We start from the raw sequence: 14,998 nt of genomic DNA on the forward strand, positions 1-14,998 counted from the left end.
GGCTACCTGAAATTAGGAATTGAAATAAGCAGTGATTACAAATGGGCATGAAAGATATTTCTGAAGTGATGGAAATGTTATAAAATTGGATCATGGTATTGGGTGCAAAATTCTGTAAATTTACTAAAAATCATTGTATTGAATACTTTAAGAGGATAAGTTTTATAGTATTTTAATTATATCTCATTGAACCTGTTAGTAAAAATGCCAATAGTCTAGGTCTCTTTGACATTAGCCATCTTAATAGTATTTTTTAAAGCTTTTATTTATTTATTTCCAGAGAGAGGGCATGGGAGGGAGGAAGAGAGGGAGAGAAACATAATGTGTAGTTGCTTCTTGTTCACTCCCAACTGGGGACCTGGCCTGCAACCCAGACATGTGCCCTGACTGGGAATCAAACCAGCGATCCTTTGATTCGCAGGCTGGTGCTCAATCCACTGAACCACATCAGCCAGGGCAGTATTTTTAATTAAATAAAAAATAATCAAAATAATTTAATTATTCATATTTACAGAGAAATTTACATTTCAAAATTGCTTTATATACACAATATCTTACTTGAAATTAATAAAAATATAATGTGAGTAGTAGTAACAACTAAATTTTATAGATAAAGAAATTTGTTGATCAGACTATTGAAGTAACTTGTTCATTTTCATACATCAGTCTATTGCATGGTCAGGACTTAAACCCCAATCTTATGATTCAAAATCTCATGCTGCATGTAAGATGATGGTCTAGTTTCATTTTTTCCCACATGTACCAGTTTAACTCTCCCAACACCATTTATTGAGGAGGTGTCTTTACTTCATTGTATTTTCTTGCCTCCTTTGTCATATATTAATTGACCATAAAAAGGTGGATTTATTTCTGGGGTCTCTATTCTGATCTATTGATCAATATGCCTATTTTTATGCCAACACCATGCTGTTTTGATTCCTATGTTCTCGTGGTATAGTTTTAGGTAGTAGAATGCCTCCAACTTTTTTCTTCTTTTTCAAGATTGTTGAGGTTATTCAGGCTATTTTCTTGGTTTTATGTAAACTTTTGAAATATTGTTCTAGATCTGTGAAATATGACATTGGTATTTTAATAGAAATTGTGTTGAATCTATACACTGCTTTGGGTAGTATGGACATTTTAATGATGTTAATTCTTCTAATCCATGAGCATGGTATATACTTCCACTTATTTGTATCTTCTTCAATTTCTTTTTTCAGTGTCCTATAGTTTTCCAAGTACAAGTCTTTTACCTCCTTGGTTAAATTTATTCCTAGGAACTTTATTTGCCTGTTGTGGTTGTTGCAATAGTAAATGGGATTATTTTATTTTTCTAATAGTTTATTATTTGTGTATAAAAATGCCACCAATTTCTCATTATTGACTTTGTATCCTGCTACTTTGCCTAATTCATTTATTAGGTCAAGTTGTTTTCTGGTGGAGCCTACAGCATTTTCTATGTACAATATCATGTCATCTGTAAATAATGTCAGGTTTACTTCCTCCTTTCCAATTTTATTTCTTCTTCTTGTCTGATCACTGTGGTTAGGACTTCTAGCACTATGTTGAATCTAGACCACCATCTTGCACCACACACCAAATAAACTCAAAATGAATAAAAGACTCAAGCATAAGTTGCCATAGTATAAAAATCCTAGTGGAAAACAGTACCTTTTCTCACATAGCAATAATTTTGCCAATATACAAATTCTGTGTGGAAAAAAGTTAAGCCATTGATAATATAAGAAGAACAGTTTTCACATCAGTGTAATCTGACAGCCAAGGACAGTGAACTAGAATGTGTACGTGTGAACAATAATGACTTCACTAGTCAATGGGGGTAGTAGACACTATTGAGTGAGCATGTGTACTGTGTGGCCATCACACTCAGAGTGTCTAAGTGAGTACAGCAACAAATCTCCATCACATTTTGTGTTAAGATTGAACAAAATTCTTCTGAGGAAACTATTTCAATGATTAAAAAGGCTGCAGTTATGAGCAACTGGTGATTGGCAGCTTTATCACAATAAGGCACCTGCTCATGCATCATGTCTTAGGTAGGGTTTTTTTTTTTTTTTTTTTTTTTGTGAAACATCGAATCACCCTGGTGACTTAGTTCCCTTATAGTTCAGATTTGGTGCCCTGAGACTTTAGGCTTTTCCCAAAGCTAAAATCACCTTGAAAGGAAAGAGATTTCAGACCATCAATGAGATTCAGTAAAATATGATGGGGCAGGTGGTAGCAATTGGGAGAACTGTGTGAGGTCTCAAGGTACCTACTTTGAAGGGGACTGAGGTGTCATTGTCCTTTGTACAATGTTTCTTGTATTTTCTTCAATAAATGTCTCTATTTTTCATATTAGATGGCTGGATACCTTCTGTACAGACCTTATATCTCCTAGGGCAAGGGAAACAGAGGAAACAATAAACAAATGGGACTATATCAAATTAAAAAGCCTCTGCACAGCTAAAGAAATCATTATCAGAATGAAAAGGGGACCAACTATATGGAAGAACATATTTGTCAGTGATACATCAGGCAAAGGTTTAATCTCCAAAATATAAAAAGAACTTATGTATATATACAACTCAATATCAGGAAGATAAGTATTTCAATTAAAAAATGGACAAAGGACCTGAATAGACACTTCTCAAAGGAGGACATGTAGTTGGCTCATAGACATATGAAAAAATGCTCAACATCACTAGCCATCATAGAGATGCAAATTAAAACCACAATAAGATAATCATTTTGCACCTGTCTAAATGGCTATCATTAATAAATCAACAAAAAAACAAATGCTGGCAAGGATATGGAGAAAAGGGAACCCTAATGCACTGTTGGTGGGAATGCAGACTGGTGCAGCCGCTGTGGAAAACAGTATGAAACTTCCTCAAAAAATTAAAAATCAAACTGCCTTTTGATTCAGTGACTCCATTGGTGGGAACATATCCTAAGAATCCTGAAACACCAAATCAAAAGAACATATGCACTCTTGTGTTCATAGCAGTGCTATTTACAATAACCATGATTTAGAAACAGCCTAAGTGCCCATCGGTAGATGAGTGGATTAAAAAGCTGTGATACATTTATACAATGGAATAGTAAGCAGCAGTAAAAACGAAGGAATTCTTACCTTTTGTGACAGCACAGAAGGAACTTGAGACCATTATGCTAAGTGAAATAAGCCAGTTGGTGAAAGACAAATGCTATATGGTCTTACTTATAAGTTAAATCTAATAAGCAGAATAGAACCAGAGGCATAGAATCATGGAACTGACTGACAGCAGTGAGAGGGAAGGTGGAAGGTGGGGACTAATTGGAAAAAGGTGAAGGGCTTAGTCAAAGAACATGTATAACCACAGAATAACCACAGAAATGGACAACAGTGTGGGGATTGACTGTGGGAGTGGGGAATAGGTTGGGTGAAGGGGAACAAAAGGGGAGAATTTGGACAACTGTAATAGCATAAATGATAAAATATTTAGATTGAAAAACCTCATGCTGTGGCTCTCTAAAATAATTACAGATCTTGTAATTGGCTTGGGAAGAATCAGCCACTGAGAGTTTTGTTCAAGTGTCAGAAATAAGAACTTACAAGTAGCACTATCCCTTTGATTTTCAGATAGTAAGTTGAATGTTCTCCAGAGTATCTGATAGCTCCTCCAGAATGGTCCTGGGTAAAAGTTTTATCTTATGTACAAGAACCAGTTAGATTTGTCACTTCTAAAAAATAGTTTCTCTGAACCAATTAGTGAGATAATAATGTTACTTCTAAGCTTTAGAAACTCAAAACAAGACTCTGGGGAATCTGGTTCCTTAGTGATACCTGCTCTATTTAAGCTTCTGATACTCTTGGTGGAGGCTTTAGAACCTACAGAAAGTATTGGAGAATCACTGGGGTATGGTTGGGAGTTGATTTGCACAGAGCCTGACTAGCTTAAGGGTAGCAAGACACACCGCAGTTTTAAGACCTAGGACCAAGCCAGTCTGTAGAATTCTTTCTTAATAAGAAAAGCACTCACAAATGGTACCAGAAGAATAGAAGAGAAAAAGCCTGCATTTGACTAGGATCAGAGCAATGTTTACATAACAGTGGTAAGCATACACTTTTATTACACACTTTGCTTTCTCTCCTTTTATCTTTTCCCATCACAGTCTCTCTTTGCTGCCATTTCTGCTGCATCCCTTTACTCTATTTAAAAAAGTTAACATTCATATTATGTGGACTACAATTTTTTTTACTATTTTTACTATTTCTCTTTACTATATTTTACTACTTTTTACTATTTCTATTTTTCTACAATTTTTTACTATTTCTTCATTGAAAATAAACAAAAATATATTTCTTTAACCTGTTCAATCACAGATGTCATGCATCATTTTTCTAATTTACTCTGTTAAGTAGTATTATTCACCATTTTGTTGATTGTGAACTCTTTTAAGAACACAATCATACTATTGAATATCTCCCCAGAGAATAGTGTGTGTGTGTGCATCTTCTCCATAAAATGTCAACATCAATGCTAAGAGAGCAGATAAAATTGATTTAGAATCACTGCAACCTACCTTGGACCTAAATTCTGATTCTGAATCTATGACCCTTGACCTTTAACTCTCCAAATAGTATTTGAGGCACAAACTGAGATCACCTTTTTGGAACCCTCCAGATTTAATCATGTAAGATTTGTTCTGCATTGGTTAGAATATATAGCCCTGCTCTGTGATCCTCTTTTTTCTGATAACCATAAAGACACGTCTACAGTTAAGAAACTGTTCCTGTAGGACCATCCATTGAAACCTCAAGATGTGGGTGCCTGGGTTGTTGTGGGCTCCTCTAGCATAAATGTTCTCATAGATTTCGGTACTTGCTGAAGAGAAGAGATTCAAAGTCACTTTCTTAACAAACTTACAGTGTTGTTTTCAGAGAATCATTCAAATGACTAGCATTGCTTGATGTGTCATTTTCTGGTATTCACTTCAATACTATATCATACATGAAGTGAATGCTCATCCTAATAGTCTTTTCTATATCCAGTTAAGTCTTTGAGTCACCTATGGAACTCAGCCACACAACTGCATGAGACTGCTTTTTCACCAACATGAAACCTGGACTGTGACTCTGAAAAACTCAGAAATAGTCATATTGTAAAATAGACAAACTGTAATCGTGTACTAAAGCTAAGCCCAAGACCTCACCAGATCTCTATTTTGGCAGGGGGAGTGGGGGGACTCCAGAAATTACTGTCTGGTAATCTTAAGTGATCTGGCAAATTGGGAATAATAACGGTGTCCTCTATGAATGGCTGTTAACAGGATGAAATATGTTAGTGTATATAAAGGCTCATCTTCCAGCTCAAAGTAAGTGCTAATTAAACATTTGTTATTATTAATTATTTATTTAAATTTACTGATTTCAACAGTGCATCTAAGCTACAGAAAAATCTGGGGAATGGTGAAGGAACAGTTGGAAGAGGGCTCAGAACTACTCAGATTTCTCCCAAGTGCTCCCAGCCCTTATGTTCTACCTTCAGTATTCTCCTACTTCTACATGTTCTGTTTTTTGTTACATGCCTAACCCTGAACTTCTCTGGGGTTTCAGAGTCATGCATCCAACTGCCCTTCAGATATCACCAATTAGTTGGTTCATAGGTTCCTCACCATCAACAGATACAAAAGCAATCTTATAATTGACCTTCAAAAGGCTAGATTTTCATTCAGTAATTCACTTAATTATCTCATATCTCATATCCATTCCATATCTCATATCTCATTCCATACCTCATTTAACAGGATTACCATCCACCTAGTGTTTCTACTATTTACTAAAACATTAAATCTACTTCATAAGTGTATGTGAGTTTACAATTTCTTTCTTTGTTGACCAGATGATTGCTTTAGATTATAATCTTGTCTCTTTAGCTCTTAGTCATTGTGTAAAACTTCCTATACATGGGCAGTCAGTTATCTCAAATATGAACCTCATATTTTACATCATTGATTAAAATCCAAAGATTGTATACCTTCATATAGGGCCTTTTACAGTACAGACCTCAGATACATTCCTCTTTTGTAAATACTTTCAAAATCCCAAGTGTTAATCATTTTATAACTATTTCATGCATATATTTTTAATGCTGTAATTATTACATGATATAGTATTCATTTATTTTTATTTGTTTTCCTTTAGGTTGAGCGATTAATGTTTTTGTTTTTAGAAATATATTTTATTCCAAATTTATTTATTGAGGTAAGAACATTTATCATGAGTTCTACCACTTTAACAGATTTTAAGTGTAAAATACTGCATGTTGACTATAGGTACAATGTTATGTGTATCAGATCTTTGGAATTTGTTCATCTTGCCTAAATGAAATGCTCTGGCCTGTGATTGGAAATTTCTCATTTTGCTCTTTCCACAGATCCTGGCAAACACTGTCCACTCTTTAATTCCATGAATTTGATTATTTTAAATATTTTATGTAAGTAGAATTATACAGTATTTTTCCTTCTGTAAATGTCCTATTTCACATAGCACAGCATCCTCAAGGTTCTTTCATGTTATTGCATATGGTAAAATTTCTCTTTTAAGGTTAATAATTTATTTCATGTAAGTATAACATTTTCTTTATCTATTCTGTCAATGGACATTTAGGTGGTTTCTACATCTTCTATATTACATACAGCACAGTGATAAATATGAGATTTCTCTATTACTTGGTTAGATACCCAAAACTGGGACTTCTGAATCATATAGTATTTTTATTTTTAATTTTTTATCAATGTTTATACCGTTTTCCATAGCAGCTGCATCATTTTGTATTTTCACCAACAGTTTACAAAGATTCTAATTTCTCCACAGCCTTTGTAACACTTCTCCTCTCTCTCTCTCTCTCTCTCTCTCTCTGTCTCTGTCTCTCAGGTAATTAATAGCTATCTTGACAGATGTGAGGTGATACATCATGGTGGTTTGGAGTCCCATTTTCTGGATGATTATTGGCATTAAACATTTTTATATATACCTGATTGCCATTTATATGCTTTCATTGGAGAAATGCCTGTTCAAGATCTTAGCTCATGTTAAAATCTGGTTATTAGTTTTGTTTTGCTATTGAGTTGTAGGAATTTCTTACATATTTTGAAGATTAACCCTTTATTGGACATATGGTTTACAAATATTTTCTCCCATTCCACAGGTTGACTTTTTACTCTGTTGATTGTTACTTTTGCTGTGAAGAAACTTATTTTTAGTTTGATGTAATCCCATTTCTCTACTTTTGCTTGTGTTGTATATACTTCTGATGTTGTAGCCATGAATTCTTTGTCAAGATCAATATCATAAAGCATTCCCCTAAGTTTTCTTCTAGGTTTTACAATTTCAGGTCTTGCATTTAAGTCTTCAATCCATTTTTAGATGACATTTTTATGATTCAAGATGGTGTTCAGTTTCATAGTTTTTGCAAGTGAGATACAGTTTTTCCAACACCATATGTTGAAAAACTATCCTTTCTCCATTGTGTGTCCTTGACACTTTTGTCTAAGATCGGTGGAATGTATATGCTTGGATCTATTTCTGGGCTGTCTATTCTGTTCCACTGATATATATCTCTGTTTTTATGCCAGTATAAAAACAGTATACTGTTTCTCTTACTGTAACTTCATAATATATTTTGAAATCAAGACTTGTGATGCTTTCTTTTTCTTTCTCAATATTGGTTTGGCTATTCATGGTCTGCTGCATTTCCATATGAATTTTAGAATTGCTATTGTAAATGATGCTATTGAGATTTTGATGTTGCATTGAATCTGCAGATAACTTTGGTTGACAGGGACATTTAAACAAAATTAAGTCTTCTAATGCATGAACACATGATCCCTTTCCATTTGTTTCCATCTCTCATTTCTTTCATCAATGATTTATAGTTTTCAGTATACAACTTTCTTCTTCATAGTTAAGTTTGCTTCTGTTTTATTCTTTTGGTTGCTATTGTAAAAAATGGAAATGTTTTCCTCATTTCCTTTTTAGATAGTGTTAGTGTATTAAAAATGCAACTGATTTTTGTATTTTTTTTTAAATCCTGCAAATTTACTGAATTTGTTGATTAACTCTAACAGGGTTTGTGTGTGTGTGTGTGTGTGTGTGTGTGAAGTCATTGATATGTTCTCTTTATAAATAATCATGTCCTCTACAACTTACTTATTTCTTCTCAATTTGGCTGTTTTTCTCTTTTTTTCTATTTTCCCCTAATTTTCTAGCTAAAAGCAGTAAAATTAGACATTCTTGCCTTTTCCCTAAACTTTTTTTTCTTTTGCCTGATCTTAAAAAAAAACTTTCAGTTTTTTACTATTGAGTATGAGATTAGCTGTGGGCTTTTCAATGTGGCCTTTATTATTTTGAAGTACATTTCTTCTGTTCCAATTTTGTTGAAAGTTTTTTTTTTTTCATTAAGAAGGGCTATTAAATTCTGTCAAATACTTTTTCCAGACCAAAAATCACATGAAATGATCATGTGATTTTTTTCCCTTTTATTCTGTTAATGTGGTGTACTATGTTAGTTGGCTTTCATATGTTGAAGCACTCATACATTCCAGAGATAAATCCCACTTGGTCATATTGTGTGATAATTTTAATGTGCTAATAAATTTGTTAGTATTTTGTTAAATATTTTAGTCTGTGTTCATGAGTTTGGAAGTGTTTTTCCCTCTTCAATTATTTTAAAAAGAATTTGACAAAAATAGGCATTAATTTGTCCTTCAACATTTGGTAGACTTCAGCATTGAAGTTATATAATCCTAGCATTTACTTTATTTAGAGATTTTTCTCCCAATTTTCTTAATGCAATTTTAAGGTGTACAACATGATAATTTGATATGTCTTTATTATAAACTGATTACCACAATAAGATGGTTAATTCATCCATCACCTCACATAGTCATCTTTTTTGCATGAGGCAAGAACATTTAAAATCTGGGGTTTTTGCAGCTTTTACATATATAATAAAGTATTGAATATAATCACTCTGCTGGACATTAGCCCCCTAGGACACACTTACATTACAGCTGGAAGTTTGCACCCTTTGACCAGCATCACCCCATATCCTGCTTTCCCAACCCCAGCCCTGCTGATCACTGGTTCACTCTGTTCCTGTGAGCTTGGCTTTTGAAAAAATTTCACAGATTAATGAGATTATGTAGTGTTTGTCTTTCTCTGACTTATACCACTTAGCATAATGCCCTTAATGTTTCTTAACGTTGTGGCAAATGGCGGAATTTCCTTTTTCTTTCTTTCTCTTTCATGCATATGTAAAATCTCTCACATTTTCTTAAACCATTCATCCATCCATGGATACTAAGGTTCCTTCTATATCTTGGCTATTATAAAAAATGTTGGAATAAACATCAGGGTGCAGCTATCTCTTTGAGATATAGATATTTTATCTCTTTAGATATATACCCAGAAGTAGATTGCTGAATCATATGGTAGTTTAATTTTTGATTTTTTAAGGAACCTACATACTGTTTTCAACAGTGGATATACCAAATTTCATTCCCACCAACAGTGCACAAGTTCCCTTTTCTCTTTATCCTTGCCAGCACTTACTAGTTCTTGTTTACTGATTCTAATAGCTGTGAAGTGATGTCTCTTATTGTGGCTTCAATTTGCATTTTTCTTACATATTAATGATGTCAAGCACCTTTCCATGTACCTGGAGGCCATTTGTGTTTTCTTGGTGACTGACTTTACCCACAGGATCTAAAAAATTTTTTGTATGTACATTTGTGCAATGCCAAATAACACTCTTCCCACTCAATTAGTTAAACTGAAATAATTGGAAAAGATAATCTAACATCTCTCTTTTACTCAGATCAGGAAAACAATATATGTTATCTCCAACTCTTTTAGTAAAGGATAATTTATTAACATTTTTTTTACCAATGTATCCTAAGTAAAAACTATTATGTGTCTCTATGGGCATGAACTTCAAGGCAAACAGGAGGGGATTTCATGATTAAAGGAAGGTCATGCTGGAAAGAATACAGAATGTGTGGTATGACAATCCAGACTCACAAAAATGTTTTGATAAGCTGCTGTGATAGGTGAATACTAAAATTCAGCGTGAAGTTGTGAAATGGACACCTATAAACTAAATATGAAAGGAACTGTGTTTTTGTAGAAGCAAAATAAAACAAAGAATGGTTCTAGTACTCAACAACAGAAACCAGTGTGAAAGCCTTTTTGCAGTTTTGTATATTGAATTGTAATACAAAATTCAGTTTTGTATTACAGTATTCTGGAAGTTGATTTGAAGGTTCATAAGATGCTTAAGTGCACTGACAGAGTGAGACCTGCATTGGAAACATTTCTTGTTGTGTAACTGTCTGGAGTGTTGAACACTGGTAGACAAAAGGAATAAAGTTAATACACAAATTGTCAGGGAGGAACTCAAAGATAAATTGGTAACACCCAATATAGTACACAGATGATGTACTATAGAATTGTATACTTAAAACCTATATAATTTTATTAACCAATGCCACCCCAATAAATTCAATAAAAATTAAGAAAATAAAAAGGAAAGCTTATGAAGAAATATAAATTAAAAAATGAATGATTGAGGTACATTATTTTTAAGGTCCTTTCAGTTTAGAGAATATATTAATTTGTGTCTTGTTTGTATTTTTGCAGTTCTTTTTCTCTCCTTTTCTAATTATGTTACAATGAATTTAGAATCCTTGGGTTTCCATCCTACATTTGCCATAAATTGTATGTTAAAAGTTCCATGTTATTTAACTTCCTCAAGTTATAATTTCTTCAATACCTATAAAAATGGAAAACTTTATCATCTTATAGAATGTTATTAAGGCTTAACTAGAAAATTATTATGAAGATGTGATATAATCAGTAAATGTATCTTATCTTTTTCATCTTTTCTGTTTTGTTTTCCTTTCTTTTCTTTGTCTTTCCTGCCTTTTTCAACCCTCAGTGCTTTTACCTCTTTGTCATTTGCTTTTATCTATCTAATAATAGTAAAATAATATCTGTCCATATACCAGTCAAGTTGTCTGCATGCAGTCCTCATCCCAGAGACCAAACCTTCTTCTGTGGCATTTGCTGCTCCTATAGTCTGAGTCACAATAAAAATTATCTTTTTACTAATAGAGTTTGTCATTGTCTTTTTCTTTAAAGAAAGTAGTGGTTTTGGTGCATTGGGTCATTAACTTACTGTCTTTTTTTTTTCCTTTCCAGAATGAAAATCAAACTTCTATGGAGATAAAGAATCACTCTTTGATTACAGAGTTCATCCTGTTGGGCATTCCACACACAGAGGGTCAGGAAACTCTGCTCTTTGTGGTCTTCTTGATCTTCTACCTCTGCACTCTACTAGGAAATGTACTCATCCTTTTAGCTGTAATGTCTGAGTCTCGCCTCCACACTCCCATGTACTTCTTTCTTTGTAACCTCTCTGTGTTAGACATTGGTTTCTCTTCTGTGAGTACCCCAAAGATGTTGGCCAACCTGATGATGAGGAACCAAGTCATCTCCTTTGGTGGGTGCATGTCCCAGGTCTTTTTTTACCATTTCTTAGGCAGTGCTGAATGCTGGCTCTACACAGTAATGGCTTATGACCGATTTGCTGCCATCTGCCACCCACTGCATTACACCATCATCATGAACCGCCGGGTGTGTGCCCTGCTGGCTGCTGGCACCTGGTCCACTAGCTTTCTTCATGCCACAATTCTTACTACACTGACCTTCCAAATACCATATTGTGGGTCTAATGAGGTAAACTATTTCTTTTGTGACATCTTTCCTGTAGTCAAGTTGGCCTGTGGTAACATCTTCATTATTGAGACAGTGAGCTTCACCAACATTGGCCTTGTACCCATGATATGTTTTCTCCTCATCCTTGCCTCCTACATCCGCATCGTCCTTGCAATCCTCCAGATGCGGTCTGCTGAAGGGAGGCGCAAGGCAGCATCTACCTGTGTTTCCCACCTCTCTGTGGTCACACTGTTTTTTGGGCCCTGTGCCCTCATCTATACCCAGCCATCTTTGAGTGAGATGCTGGTAACTCCAGTGCAGATCTTTGGCAACGTGGTCACCCCCATGTTAAACCCCACAATCTACACTCTGAGAAACAAAGATGTCAAAGGAGCCCTGAAGAAACTTGCTGGGGGCCAGATTGTTTCATCAGGAGGTAACTAGTCTACTTGTGAGTGAAGATGATTTTTTAATTCCCCATCTGTTTGTTAAAGTAATTTTTAAACATATATCCATGGCAGTTGTAAAGATGTTACTTTAATAAAGACACCTGGGAAGTAATTCCTCCTGATAAAAACCTGTGCCATTGTCCCCATTCCATAGACCAGAGATGAGCAAACACTTTCTCTAAATGCCCAGATAGTAGTTATTTTAGGTTTTGAGAACTGTATGTTCTCTGTTATGGTGGCATAAAAACAGCCATAGAAAAATACATAAACAGATGGACAAAGCTTGTTTCAATAAAATTTCAGTTACACAAATATGCAGCAGTCGGGATATTCCCCACAGGCCATAGGTTGCTGACCTTTGAGACAGAGACTAGTTAAATTTGAAACACTTTTTTCAAGGCTATATTGATAATGGTTTGAGTGAACTTTGATGAGGGCACGAGTTAAACTATTGATCAAGGGAAGTCTGTGAAGAGACGGACATTAAGGAACTCGGTGAGCACTCTCTATAGAAGGAGACATTTTAAACATCTCAAGCATACCTAGTGAGGACTTCTTACAGCAGGTCCATCTGGATATAACCACACTAACTCTCAACTATGTATTGATGCTTCTGGTGCTTGTGTACTGGAACCACTCTGGGCTCTGTTGCTCTGGGCTCTATTGCCTGCCACTGATAAGAACTGTGACTCCTAATGCCAGAGTCTTATGAAAAAGAAAGGAACTACTTATTCAGAAGTTATACAAGTTAAGAATAATGGTGGAATGCTGTCATTAAATCCCACACCCTTCAGAAACAAAAAATACCCACCAACACACAGTCCAGCCTCCCCTTGCCAAACAAGGCCAGACAGAGGTACTGCTTCTCAGGATAAGAAACTGAAGTCTGTAGCTTAGCAGGGAAGATTCCCATCAGTATTCTGGCTTCTTCTCAGAATACTGGTGCAGCTAGGCTCCTGCTCTTACTTAACCTAACACCACATTCTAATGGTGAGCTGGTAGGGATCCTTCCGCATCCTTTCAAACTGCATGGCCAAGACCCCACACTGCTGCAACATGGTCAAGAGGCTTCTCCTTTCTAAGCTTCCTGGTTAAGTCCTAGCATGGCTGCCATTCCTGGGTTTAAATCTTGGCATGGTTCTTCCTCCATAACCCCATTTCTGACTCCTTTCAAAAGGGTTACACCTGCCAGTACTCTGGTTTCTTCTCCCTTTCTTGGCTCCCATTGTTAGTCCTGACAGGTGTGAACGCATGATGTAGTATAACAAGGTGCAGCCAGGCACCCCCCCAAAGAGGGATTTGTAACAGGGTCCAGAATTTGGGGTGTCCAAGAAATATTAAAAATATAGGATGTCCTTACCCTCACAAGTCTGAACTGGGGGAAGGGACACATGGAGCAGGGCCATTGAGAGTTATTTTGCATATCAACAGTTTTTCAAATAACCACAGAAATGTTTATTTAACATATCTATAACAGCTGGTTAGTTTCATAGATATGTTAAGTAGCTGTGGCCATACTTTGAGCCAGGAAGATAGGAGTGACTGGGAAGCAGCTCCCCCTGGTTAGAGTGTCTGTGTGAGAGCTTGGAGACAGTTTCCTCCATGCCATGGGCCCATGCCTGCCTGGACTTACTATGGCAGCTAAGAAAGGCTAGAAAAATATGGGAGTGCTGGCAGGTGTAACTGATTGTGGGAGGAGTTAGAACTGGGGTTGCAGAGGAAGATTCCTGCCGGGATTTAAACCTATACATGGCAGCCATGTGGTGCGAAGCACTGGTTTTGGGTAGAGACCTGTGGTTTTGGGGGTTAACTCCTTGGGTTTGGGGCTCCCTTAACCATGGGGCTTAGGAAGCAGGAAAGCAAGATCTAGCAGACATTCAGGGCTCTCTCTTAGCAGTTTACAAGAATGCAGGAGAAACATTGCAAGAAGGAAAGGGGTGAGAGGACTCTCACTGGTGGTCCAGGAGGAGGTGCCATGTGGGTTTGGATTGAGAACTGGATCAAGAGACACAGATGATGGTGTTAGGAACTGCAGAAGGCTGACAGCTGAGCACAGATTACTGGGAAGAGCTGGGGCCTGGACAAGCCATGGACTTCTATTTTTCTCCTGAGATATGGTGCACCTGACTAACCTGATTGGGCAAGAGGGGAAGGAAGGACTGTGTGTGTTTGTGGGTGGGTGGCTTGAGGGACTTTGGGATTTTAGAGAAGACATTCAGTCATTACTCTAAACCTGATTAACCTTTGAATAAATAGTTCCTTTCCTTTTTACCAGACTCTGGCAATGAGGGCCATAATCCCTAAGGGTGCTGGATAAGGTGAACCTAGTATAGAGGGACCCTAGGAGAGAAGGGTGTCCATTCAGTAACACTATCTTGTTTCCACCCCACCACAGGTCTGTTCTGTAATAGTAGGAGCCACCTCCAAGCCTCTCTTGCAGATGCAGCAAACCCCTTCAGCTACATCACAGAGTTAGGGTCATGCCCACCTCCCTGGCTTCCAACATGGCAGGCACAGCTACTTAACATTATCAAAACACTGGCTAAGTTCTTTAGATATGGCCCTGCTGTGCTTTCCCTTCCCCCCTGCCAGGTTGTGGAGGCTTTGGGTTTTTTTTTTTTCTCTATATTCCTGGGGAAAGGGATTCTCTCGTTTGGAGAGACCCCTAGCCAAAACACCCTAAGTTCTGGACCTCATTCCACACCTGTTATACTTGTAGTAGAGATAAATTTGTGTCCAATTTTTTAGGCATGATATAAATGGTCATTACTCTTACTCATAATAA

General features: G+C 36.3%; 1 protein-coding gene across 1 annotated transcript; it reads left to right on the plus strand.

The window, feature by feature from the left end:
- The first annotated feature begins 3,919 nt into the window (after nt 1–3,919).
- LOC114510246 (olfactory receptor 958-like) lies at nt 3,920–12,237 on the plus strand. Its single transcript, XM_028528905.2, has 2 exons — nt 3,920–4,098; nt 11,249–12,237. The coding sequence occupies exon 2, from the start codon at nt 11,267–11,269 to the stop codon at nt 12,206–12,208; it is 942 nt and encodes a 313-aa protein (XP_028384706.1). The 5' UTR covers nt 3,920–4,098; nt 11,249–11,266; the 3' UTR covers nt 12,209–12,237.
- The last annotated feature ends 2,761 nt before the right edge of the window (nt 12,238–14,998 follow it).

Source organism: Phyllostomus discolor, chromosome 13 (assembly GCF_004126475.2).
Source record: "Phyllostomus discolor isolate MPI-MPIP mPhyDis1 chromosome 13, mPhyDis1.pri.v3, whole genome shotgun sequence".
Classification (NCBI taxonomy): domain Eukaryota; kingdom Metazoa; phylum Chordata; class Mammalia; order Chiroptera; family Phyllostomidae; genus Phyllostomus; species Phyllostomus discolor.